This window comes from Acartia tonsa, chromosome 5 (assembly GCF_053477335.1).
Source record: "Acartia tonsa isolate MP-2025a chromosome 5, ASM5347733v1, whole genome shotgun sequence".
Lineage (NCBI taxonomy): Eukaryota > Metazoa > Arthropoda > Copepoda > Calanoida > Acartiidae > Acartia > Acartia tonsa.
Genome location: NC_137264.1, coordinates 387947 through 400358, shown reverse-complemented (window position 1 = coordinate 400358; position 12412 = coordinate 387947). Strand labels below are relative to the sequence as shown.

At 31.9% G+C, this 12412-nt stretch overlaps 1 protein-coding gene and 1 long non-coding RNA gene across 2 annotated transcripts; both read right to left on the bottom strand.

The window, feature by feature from the left end:
• Positions 1-4688: 4688 nt before the first annotated feature.
• Positions 4689-8633, bottom strand: LOC145319874 (uncharacterized). Its single transcript, XM_080162278.1, has 3 exons — positions 8042-8633; positions 5538-5569; positions 4689-5119 (listed from the first exon to the last, which is right to left on the bottom strand). The coding sequence occupies exons 1-3, from the start codon at positions 8485-8487 to the stop codon at positions 4725-4727; spliced, it is 873 nt and encodes a 290-aa protein (XP_080018404.1). The 5' UTR covers positions 8488-8633; the 3' UTR covers positions 4689-4724.
• A 756-nt stretch (positions 8634-9389) lies between these two features.
• Positions 9390-11499, bottom strand: LOC145318469 (uncharacterized). Its single transcript, XR_013879345.1, has 3 exons — positions 11426-11499; positions 10988-11075; positions 9390-10425 (listed from the first exon to the last, which is right to left on the bottom strand). It is a non-coding gene; the product is annotated as an uncharacterized LOC145318469 (long non-coding RNA).
• Between the last annotated feature and the right edge of the window lie 913 nt (positions 11500-12412).

Sequence of the window (12412 nt, the reverse complement as noted above, 5' to 3'; positions counted from 1 at the left end):
TCTTGTACAATTTACTTCATGCATCTATCTCTTTCTTTTTGACAGACAAACGTACATCATATTACTTATAGGCAGTTAGACATCAAATAACCTAAATTCATGACTGGAAATTATTTTCTAATGACTTTAGCAATAGAAATTGAAAATCACATAAAAATAGGCCTAAATATCTAGAACTATAAAAAAAGTTTTTCCCAAAATAAAGTTTTGCTATAAACAAATTTTCGCCTGAGATAATATATTACAAACACACATCTTTTTGGAGACCACTGTTTTGGAGGTAAATAAAAATAAGGGGGTAAATAAAGAACGAGAGAGCATTAACAACCTAATTTAACCTAAAATAAAACACATAAACACCATAAACTACCACACAACATAGAGGGGGGGGGGGGTGAAGGGGGTTTCTGAGCTCAACTAGACACTTTGTGGAAAACTTTCTTATCTGAAATAAAAGAAAAAAGAATTTAAATATTCCTTGGGGCCTTTTTCCACACTACACTCCAACAAAGAAGTAAACAACCCAAAATTTGACTTATATTAAGATTTCTTAAAGAGAACTCAATCATTTCAGTGGTAAGCGAAGTCTCTTTATGAGGACAGACAGACATTTACTTACTTTAATTTGCTAAAATAAAACATACCCCAGCTTTTCTTTCTCTTTCAATTCTATCAACTTAAGCTTTATAATCTTGAGACTTATTTCATTCTATTTTCTGTCTGAAAATAAACATATAATTATTATTTTACAAGTAACACAAGTCTTATAATTAGATCTAAATGAATAAAAAAATACTTTAGTAGGTAGTTGATGAATATTAGAGTAAGAAAAATAATATTTATAGATAAGAGTACAGATTACAATTTTTATCTTGAGTAAAATTCTGTCTTTAGTTGTTAGTTAATATTAGGAATAGTAATTGTTGTAAGAGTTTATCCAGGGGGAAAACAATATCTAAATTAATCAAATACTCAGGCAGACAACTACAAATACAGACATTCAAATATCTCATATTTCATTTTATGAAGCAATACCTGGCAGTAAGCTCAAGTTTAACAGATTCTATTTAAATTAGAAAAAAACTTATTTTAACCTCAGCTTTCTGATCATTATTTGCTTTCAACATGAAAAGTGTAAAAAATTTATCCATTAGAAATTTAGTAAAAGTGATTGTTTTAATGTTTTATTCTGGGTTAGTTTAGGTTAAACTAGGGGCAGAATAATCCCGCATGGCTAGTGCATCGAAAGTGCTACATAAGAAAAATATATACATAATTTAGTTTGAAGATTCAATCAAAGACATTTATTATGTTAATGTTAAATGGAAGAGAACATTGTAACAAAAAAATTAAGCTTTGATTTGCAAAAAAAGAATACTTATATATATAAACAAAATATTCCTTAATCAAAAAGTGGGAAAATAGTAATTACAGATTAATACAATATTTACAAATTTAGGTATCTCATAAAAGAAAACCTATTGTTTGTCATATTTCAATTTTATGATCAACAATGTCAATAGAATTTATATAATCATCATCGGGATTCTGTTCACAAGAAAGAGCATCTTTATCATGACTTTCTTCTTCTATTACCTTTTTTATAGTTTCAGCCTCCATGTTGATAAGAGAGAGGATCCACATCAAGAGTTTTTTCTTCTTTTATCTCTAGCTTAATATTAGCTTCACCACAAACAACAAATCTGGTAGAAGTGAAGATGAAACTGCATTCTTCGTAGATTCTAAATTCTTAACATGTCCAGCTGTTTTATTATGGTTTGAACTAGAGTAATAAGATTTCTGGCATAATACACAAGAGCATGGCTTCTCTCCTGTATAGATTCTCTTATGGTCAGCTAATGTACTTTGTTGTGAGAAAGGCTTTTCACATGTATCACATTTGAATGGCTTCTGACCAGTATGGATCCTTTTATGTTCAATTAAATAAATTTTTTGTGAGAAAGCCTTATCACATGTTTCACAAGAGTATGGCTTCTTCCCTGTATGACGAATTAATTCAATTTTGGTACGGAAAGCTTTTTCACATAAATCACAAGAGTATGGCTTCTCTCCTGTGTGAATCCTCTTATGGACAATTAATTCACCTTGTTGTTTGAAAGTCCAAATAATCTTAAATAACCAGCAAAAGTAGAAAAATAATATTTACAGATTTTATAAAAAATAAAGTAAGGGTTGGGATGGGAGGTCGGGGAGAGTTTTGCCACAATCACTTACTCTGTAGTTATCAGGCTACGTAATTATGTTTGACAATATAACCTAAAAGTAAAGTTTTATCCCAAATAACCTATGGCCTGGCATTAATATCAAGTCTAATAATGATGGGGTAAGTGAAAGTGGCAAAACTCCCCTCCCTTTAATATTTACATTAAAAATAATACAATATTTACAAAATTTGTTATTTAACATAAGAAAACCAATTGTTCATCATCTTTCAATTTTTTGTTCAACGATTTCAATGTAAGCTTTATTCTCAATTTCTTCTTCTTCTATTTCCTGTTTTATAGTTTCTTCAATATTCTCAGCCTCCATGTTGATAGAGAGAGGATCCTCATCAAGAGTTTCCTCTTCTTTTATTTCTAGTTTAACATCAGCTTTACCACAATCTACAAAACTGGTAGAAGCAGAAGATGGAACTGTTTTTTCCTTAGCAGGTACTAACTTCTTCAGACGTCCTGCTGATTTAACTGATTCTAACTTCTTAAGATGTTTTGCTGATATATTGTGTGTTGACAGGTTGGAACTGGTGCAAAAAGATATATGGCACAAATCACAAGAGTATGGCTTCTCTCCTGTATGAATCCTCTTATGTTCAGCTAATACATCTTTTCGCGAGAAAGACTTTTTACATATATCACAAGAGTATGGCTTCTCTCCTGTATGGATCCTCTTATGGGCAGTTAACTCTCTATTTGTACAGAAAGCTTTTTCACATGTATCCCTGTATGGATCCTTTTGTGTCTCGTTAAGACACTACTGTCGGAAAATGCCTTATCACAAAAATCACATTTAAATGGCTTCTCTCCTGTATGAATTCTCATGTGTCTTATTAAACTACCGTTTGTAGAGAATTCCTTGCAGCAGATATGACACTTGTTCATGATGAATTATTAATTGTTCTTGCACCTGAAATAAATATTATATAATGTTATAAATGGTTCGTAAAAGTAAACAAAGGAACTCAACTAAAAAAAGAGTTACAGGTCTGACATCTTGCATGGCAGTTGCTTTATAGGGGTACAATATGGAACGGTGAAGAAACGGCGTCGCAACCGCCGAAAACCGCCGAGAAAAGGAAAAAAAACTTCGGCGGGAAACGGCGGTTTCGGCGGTTGCGCCGCCGTTTCTTCACAGTTCCATATTTTACCCCTATAAAGCAACTGCCATGCAAAATATCAGACCTGTAACTCTTTTTTTAGTTGAGTTCCTTTGTTGACTTTTAGTTTTGGTTTCAAAAAGTGTCACTTTCGCCCCCCCTCTTTAAAATATATACTTATACTTATATAAAGATGTTTTTTTCTTTTTATGTTACAATATAATTCAGTTTTATAATCTTGAATCTTATTTCATTTTATATTCTGTCTGAAAATAAACATACAATTATTAATTTACAAGTAAAACAATTTTAATTATGAAAACAAAAAAGTATGAGAAAATAAGAAATATATTTTGGTTAACTAACAAAAATTTAAAATGTATAATAAAAAATAACAATTTTTCAAATATCATGATTTTTTCTTTAAAATTGATTTTGAAGAAGCAATATTATTTACACATATAGGTAATCAAATCTTAAATATGAACAAATCTATAATACAAAGTACAATGATGTCTGTCCGTCTGTCTGTCTGTCTGTCTCTCCGTTTGTCCGTCCCTCAAGGTCTTGGTAACCACTGAACCGATCGGATTCTACTCTTCAGGGAATATACCTACTAATCCTGTGGTGGTTTTAGGCTATTTTCTTGGGGGGTGGGACACCCCCAACCCCTTCAAAAACAAAAAATCCCCCCAATTTTTTTTGGATCACCTCTTGGGGAAAAGCCCCTAAAGGCTAGGGGCGAAGCCGATAGTATTTAATAAAGAACTTACTAAAAGACGTTTACAACAAATTGGCAATTTAGGTTTATTTTTTTATCAAACACTAGCGGCTACGCCCCTTGGAGGCCTCTAGGGACATTTGAGGAGGGGTGAGTTCAATCCTAACACCCATATTATTTCGGGGGGGGGGGAGGTACGACCACCCTCTCCCCAACCTAATCTTTTATTTTCGTTTAAAATTTTGGGATGGTGGTGGTAACCTCCTCAACATAGTTAGTAACCTTCCAGGGACCTATGAGAAGCTACCTTGTTAAGGAGAACTTGATCAGTTCAGCAAGTAGTGAGATCCTTCGCTATAAACATACAGACAAACACAAACAGACAGACACACCAACATCCTGTTACTTTATTTTCATTTTTATTTACTTAAACAAATTCTACACTCTCAATTCCTTCTTCCTCCTTTATTTCCTCTTTTATAATTACTTCCACACTTTCAGCCTATATATTTATAAATACAGGATCTTCATCAAGGGTTTCTTCTACTTTCTTCTCTAATTTGATATTAGCTTCGCCACATTTAACAAAACTGGTAGATGTAGAGGGTGAAACTGTATTTTTAGTAGATTCTAACTTATTGAGATGTCCAGCAGATTTATTGTGTCTTGTCAGTTTGATCTATCATTAAAAGATTTCTTGCATAATTCACAAGAGTATAGCATCTCTTCTGTATGGATCTTCTTATGACGAGTTAATGCTCTCTGTTCTACAAAAGCTTTTTCACATGTATCACATGAGTATTGTTTTTCTCCTGTATGGATCCTCTTATGGACAGTTAATTGAATAAGTTGTGAGAAACATTTTTCACATTTATCACAATAGTATGGCCTTTCTCCTGTATGAATCCTTTTGTGTTCAGCTAATGTATCTTGTCGTGAGAAAGCCTTTTCACATGTATCACAAGTGTATGGCCTCTCTCCTGTATGAATTCTCACATGTCTTCTCAAATCACTCTTTTGAGAAAATTCCTTCAAGCAGATATGACACCTGTTCATGTTGAATTCTTAATTGTTTTAGCACCTGGGATAAATAATATTTAATGTAATACCTTTGTAGAATTGAAAATTATAAGTTTAAGCCTTTATTATTTTATAAATCTTTTTTAATGTATGGCTTTATATTTACAGCATCTCAATATTTAAGGTTGTGTTCATAGGTCTGTCACTGTGTAGAAAAAAATATTGTATTAAAGCTCTCCTCCTTACATCTATATCTTATTTATATAGCTCCTCTATAGGGGTGTGTCTGTCATTATGTACAACAAAGTACTTAAGTTACTTATATTTTTCTTTAAAATGTTGTTAGTTAATTTTTTTCTGTACTACTTAATTATAGATAAATTATCATTGTATTTATAAACTTACTTACTTTTTTTTCTGAACTACAATCGAAGTTTTATTTCTCCTTATATTTCAATTGACTTGAGCTTTGCATTCTTGAATCTACATTCTGTCTGAAAAAAAATATTTCTGTTAAAATATGTATTTGAGGCTAGTGACTCAAGGGACTGACTGGAAGATATCCTCCAAGCTGATTCACACCTCAGCTGCGTATACATACCATTGGTGAACAATTGATTAACTAGTTTTGATACTCAATATGCATATAAAAAAAAATTAGTACAACTCTTGGCCTTAGCTTCTCTATAAAGATCATTATTTTATAAATCCCCATAATACTGTTATACATTGGTTTTTAGTAGATAAGAAAATAAAAATGTAATTCATGAATAGCAAAGCTATACGATAAAAAAGAAAAGCAAAGCAAATGGAAAAGAAAAAAAACTGGGCAACAGACTGAAATATCATAATAAAGTAATTGCTATGGTTATATAATATATATCAGATTAATTTACTTAAACAATGTTTTTTTCATCCTTTATAAAATTGATATCGTATTCTTTCTTATTTTTTACTTTTAAGTGTTGATTTATAGGTATGTAAGTGCCTTAAACCTCCCACATATACAAGCTTACATCCTAAATACATCATCAGAGAAATCTTTGATCTCTAATAACCAATAACCTCATTTCAATGACAAGCCTTATTAATACGCAGTGTTCAAACATAGACGTCCAAGGGGGGGGGGGGGTAAAGTGGGAATTACCTCTCCCCAAAACGAATTTGTGCCGTGCAAATAAAAAAATCTCTAACAAAATTTTTGCGTGCTTCGCGCTCATTTTCAATACTAAATATTTAATAAAATTTAAATTACCCCCCCCAAAAAATTTTACCCCGGGGGTAAATTTGGGGGGGGGGGGTTAAACAAAAGGGGGGAGGGAAATGTGGTGACTCATCACACGACATACCAGCAATTTTATTTTGGGTGCTACTCCCTTAGTTTTAGAGATAATTGGGTGAAATCTTTTTTATTGTGTCACTAATTACCCCAGGTTTAGGTATCTTTCAAAATAAACGGCCGCTCCCGCCGCCGACCGCCGTTTCCCGCAGCCACCAAAAAAATTTTTTTTATTGTATTTCTCGCCGAATTAGGCAATTTGGAATCATATGAGACCATGTTATTTTTTCAAATTTTTTGAGGGGCAGTGGCGGAAAACGCCGGCGGCGGATGGCACGAGCAAGGTTGCTTGTAAAAGGAAAATTTTTGAAAAAAAACCACTTGATATAATTCCAAATTGCCTATTTCGGCGAGAAATGCAATAAAATTTTTTTTTGTGGCAGCGGAAAATTACGGCAAATTTTACCCCCGGGGTAAAAATTTGGGGAGGGGGTAAAAAAAATTTGCGGCGCGCTTCGCGCGACATTTCACCCAGGGTGGGGAAAAACCCAGGGTTTTTTAAAAAAGCCCAACCCAACCCGTAAAAACCCTTAAAACCCTGGGTTTTATTGGGTTTTTTTCGGGTTTTATTGGGTTTTTTCATTTAGGAGTCAAATACATTTGATATATTGATGTAATATTAATGTTTATGTTGTTGTAGGTAAAAGGTAAGCAAGATTTCACAATAAACAAGATAGATAATAAAGAAAGCTGGCATTCCGATCTATTATAAACCCTTATTAGCAATGGTGCACAAAATATTCTATTAAGGGGGAGGGAAGGTTAAAAGCTTCAAAACATGGAACCTCTTCCTCTATTCTTATGCTGTCAACACCCCCCCCCCCCCTTCCAGAAATTATTAAGGTCTTCCCTTTTTTACATCCCCTTAATAAAACCCTCTGCACGCCACTGTAACTATTTCCTTTCATAAATTGTTATGTTTTAGTTTAAAAATCAATTATGATTATGTAATTTACACAATTTATATATCATCAATTTAGTAGCAAAGCGTTTTCTGAAATTAAGTTTTGAGAGAAAGTAATTTTATAAACATTTGAACAATAAGTAGAGCATCATTTATATAATTACTTCATATTTTTTTCCGTATTTTAGGTAAAATTTGCTTTAAAATGTTATTAGATCCTAGTCTTTGAGTAAATAGAGGTTTAATTTGTAAATTTTAACGTGAAATTTCAATGTTTTTTCAAAAACTCAAAAAACCTTGGGTTTTTTTTCAATGGGTTTATTAAAAAACCCTGGGTGGGTTTTTTTGGGTGGGTTTTTTGTATGCCCACCCTGATTTCACCCCCCAAAAACGAATTACCCCCCCCCCCCTTAAAACTATTTTACCCGACCCCCCCAAAAAAAGCTTGGACGCCCCTGTGTCCAAATACCTGTTTTTATTTCTGATATTTCTATAATTCCATGTAACCAAATTTCATTTTCGTGTTCTGAAAATATAAAAAATAATCAAGAAATAAAATTATATGTACAGAAAACAAACAAGAATTACAAACATATTTACACAGGGAAATAACTTGTGTTAATATAGAAGAAAATAAAATAAATGGAAAAAGTTCTTGTTTTTATTACAAGAAAAAAATTAACTTAGTAGGTAAGTAATATATTGTCTTTTTATATTTAAAGCAATTTTATCAAAAAATTATCTTTCTTATCAACTGACATTATATCATTTAGTTTATCAAATTCAATTTTATGTTCGACTATGTCTATATTGTCTATCATTTTCTCATCAGAATTCTGTTCAAAAGAAAGAGATTTTTCATGATTTGAGAAGGTTAAACTCAAGGAAAAATATTGCTGGCATAATTCACAGGAGTATGGCCTTTCTCCTGTATGGATCCTCATATGTACTTTTAACTCATCATTTCTACAAAAATATTTTGTACATGTATCACAAGAGTATGGCTTCTCTCCTGTATAAATTCTTTCGTGCTTAGTCAAGTTACCACTATCTGCAAATGTCTTTCCACAAATATCACATTTGAATGGCTTCTCACCTGTATGAATTCTCAAATGTCTAGTTAAATCACTCTGGAAGTAGAATTTTTTTTTTGCAAATATTAACAACATGATGGATAGGGAACTGTCATATTACCTGGTATAAATATTATTCAATTAAAAATGTAAATAAAAAATAATAAGTTGTTGTCACATAGTCAATAACTTTTAGCTGAAACCCAGAAAGTCTAAGGCGGGGTGATTTCCCTCCCAATGTAGAGTTGCTTCACTTACAACCTTTTCCAAATTTTTGTAGAGAATAAATTAATGAAGTTAAAACGTACATCCCAATCTGTAAAGGAGACCGCCATGCCTCCTCATCAAGTGCCACTAGAGGCCTCTATGGGCGAAGCAGCTAGTCTCTAATATCCTATGAATTTATTTAAATGCCTAACCCAATAACAACGATCATCCAGAATGATACCTGTTTTTATTTGTGATATTCGTATTATTCCATGTAATCAAATTTCATTTTTAAGTTCTGAAAATATAAAAAATAATCAAGAAATAAAAATTATATGTACAGAAAACAAATAAGAATTACAGATTTACATAGATAGATAACTTTAAAATCCTTTAAAATAAGTAAGAAAAAAAATTGGAAAAGTTCTTGTTGATATAACAAAGAAATAAAATAACTTAGTAGATAAGTAAAATATTGTCTTTTTATTTACAACAATCTAATTACCTGAAAATTTATCTTTCTTATCAAATGATATTCTATTTTTAGATAAAATTAATACTATCATAGAATTAATCCTATTAAATTCTATGTTCAACAATATCAATGACGCTAATTCAATGTTCCCCATTCAAAAGGAGAAGAATGCAAATAGTAAAATAACAAGTATTGATACAAAGTTTGATTTTACAGAAATTATATCAGAGCAAAATAAAAGACAAAAATAATTTAAAATGATAAAAGTAAAAAAATTATAAATACACGATATCATTAGTATAAAATATTTGTTATAAACATTAAATCTACTATGAATAAATATTTATATATCATTACTTAGTTTATCATATTCAAATCTTGTGATCAACAATGTCAATGCTATTTTTATAATCCTCATCAGGATTCTGTTCACAAGAAAGCTAATTTCTATCCTGAATTTCTTCTCCCCCTTTCTCTTGTTTAATAGTTTCTTCAATATTCTAATCCTCCATGTTGATAGAGAGAGGATCCACATCTAGAGTTTCTTCTTCTTTTATCTCTGGTTTAATTTTTGGTTCTGGATGTAAATATTTGTGGATACTTAAGACTTCTTTAGATTTAAATATTTTAAAACAAACTTCACATGAGAAAGATTTTTCATTCGGAACTTCACTACAAGCAACAAAAGCAGAAGTATCAGCCTTAATCTTAATAGAGAGAGGATCTTTATCAAGAGTTTCTTCTTCTTTTATTTCTAGTTTAATATTAGCTCCACCACAATCAACAAAACTGGCAGAAGCTAAAGCTGGAACTGTATTCTTAGTAGATTCTAACTTCTTGAGATGTCCTGCTGATTTTTTATGTCTTGACAGGTCTGAACGGGAGATATAAAATTTCTGGCATAATTCCCAAGAGTATGGCTTCTCTCCTGTATGGCTCCTTTTATGTTCAGTTAATTCTGAATTTGTTTTATAATATTTTTGGCACATTTCGCAAAAGTATGGTTTCTCACCTGTATGGATCCTCTTGTGTATAGTTAACTCACATTGTCGTGAGAAAGTTTTTTCACATGTATCACATTTGAATGGTTTCTCACCTGTATGAATTCTCTTGTGCACAATTAAATCATATTGTCGTGAGAAAGTTTTTTCACATGTATCACAAGGGTGTTCTCTTGTATGGATCTTCTTATGTCGAATTAAATGAATACTGAAAATAAAAGCTTCTTCGCATAAATCACATTTGAATAGCTTTTCGCCTATATGAAACCTCATATGCATTGTTATATGGCACTTTTTTGAGAATTTCTTGTTACATGTATCACACGATAACATGATGAATTTTCCTTGCACCTGGAATAGATTTTTTAATGAAATACCTGTGTTGAAAAGAAAACAATTACATTTTGCCTCTAACTAGGCGCAACCCTAAGTTGGGTAAAGAGGGGAGAGGGAGGTGTACAACAAACAATTAATTTTAGTTTTAAAGTATAGAAAATTTAGTTGTTGAAGGAGAAATTTACCAGGGGGCTTTTTCTCAACGATAGTTTCAACCAAAGCATCTACCATAGAAGTGGGGGAAAAAATCTGGATCTCAAAGCCATAACGTTTCATATAGACCAGAATAAAGGGGTTAAATAACTGTATGTTCAACGTTCATGTGGTGTGGACCCTATTGCGACTTTCAATTAAGTCTTTGAATATTAGCCAATACCATCAGAAATAATAACACAGCTAAGTCGCTATAAAAGGGAAGAAATAGAAATTTGCTAGCAGAATAAAAAGTCCCCACCACTGGAACCATCAATAATTGTCTGGGTTATACATATGTACTTATACATTTATAGATCAGAGAACAGATCTAACCCTAACAATCTCTGAATTAATGACGTAAAGCCCGAAAAACTATAAATACCTTATGATGTGAAATAGATCTGTATAATGGATTTCTCTCTGTTCACTGTGATTGTTACTTGCTGACTGACAATGATACTTTTGTCAACCTAAATCATAAACAATGGTTAACTCTTGTTTATCAAGAAAAGCTAAACTAAATCTCCGCCCATTTACTTAAACATGATGCTCAATGCAGACTCCTCCCACTTTTAATCTGAAACTTGACAAGCAATTATTAGAGGAATAAAGATTCTGGCGGCAATTTATTTCATATCGTACATTATTACATGATATAGGTTTATAAAATGTACATTGTACTGTACATATATCATTTTGTCATTATATAATATAAATGTAATTTAGCGGCTCAAACAGAATAAATGTAAACTTAATACAGACAGACGGTCAAAATTGGAGAAAGGCTTTGTACATAAAATATGATAAGAAATTAAAGTACCTTTCATGAGTTTATTCCACAATCCAAAATTCCTCTGTGGATTTCTCTCTGTTTTCTGGAAATGTTAGTTACTAATGACATTGATTCTATTATCAATCTAAAATAAAAACAATAGTTATACTTACATTTACAAAAACTAAATCTCCGCCCATTTACTTAAATATGATGCTCAATGCGCGGACTCCTCCTACTTTTTATCAGGAACTGAACAAGCAAATATGATATGGTGTTATTTTAGATTAAGATAATGCGGCAAATTCAGGGTAAGAGGAGACAATGGAGATAATTATTACACTAGTCCCCAAGGTTTTATAAGTACGTTTTCCATTGACCATCAACTTTGGGGACTATAAATGCATTTCAATTGGTGGGTATATTAAGTTGAGTGTCCAAACGTTTGAACCAAAAATTTATACCTACAGAAGGGGTTATTTTATGTATTAACATTCGGGATTTACATCAAATTATCGGTCATTGTCTTATCCCTTTATACCCTTTCGGGAAATAAGGAAGAAAAATATACTAACTTTAAAATAGGAAAAATATTGTTTATTTATATAATAGACTGTTTTAAAATTAACACAATTCTAAGGACATTTTAATGCAGAGAGAGAGGTCAATCGGCTGATAAACGCAGAGTTAAAGTTCTGGAGAAGCAGTTAGAGAGAGTTGTTGCTGAGTACAACTATCTTCAAGGACTGTACGAGCAAGGAAGAATGAGGAACACAAAGATCCCCAACCGCAAGTTTGCTTAGCCTGAGGATTTCCTCATTAAGAAAAAGTAAGAGACCAAAGATCATTTGCTTTGTTAAGCCAACGGGATGAAAGACCAAAACAATAAAAAGAAGAAACTGTTTATAATGAATGTGAGAACAGACCAAAATATGTATTCCTACCTAGGTACCTGTGATGCCAAGCTAAAGACCAAATATGTGCCATGGAAGTGAACAGAAGAAGACATGATCATAGACCAAAGTATGGATACTT

Excerpts from the sequence above, each read along its gene's own strand:
- LOC145319874 (XM_080162278.1), bottom strand. The coding sequence starts at position 8,487 with ATGTTGTTAATATTTGCAAAAAAAAAATTCTACTTCCAGAGTGATTTA. Across the intron at positions 5,570-8,041 it reads GATAATTTTTTGATAAAATT|ACAGAATGTAGATTCAAGAA; the intron begins GCTTTAAATATA and ends ATTTTTTTTCAG. Across the intron at positions 5,120-5,537 it reads TTCAAGAATGCAAAGCTCAA|AATTCAACATGAACAGGTGT; the intron begins GTCAATTGAAAT and ends AAAACAATTAAG.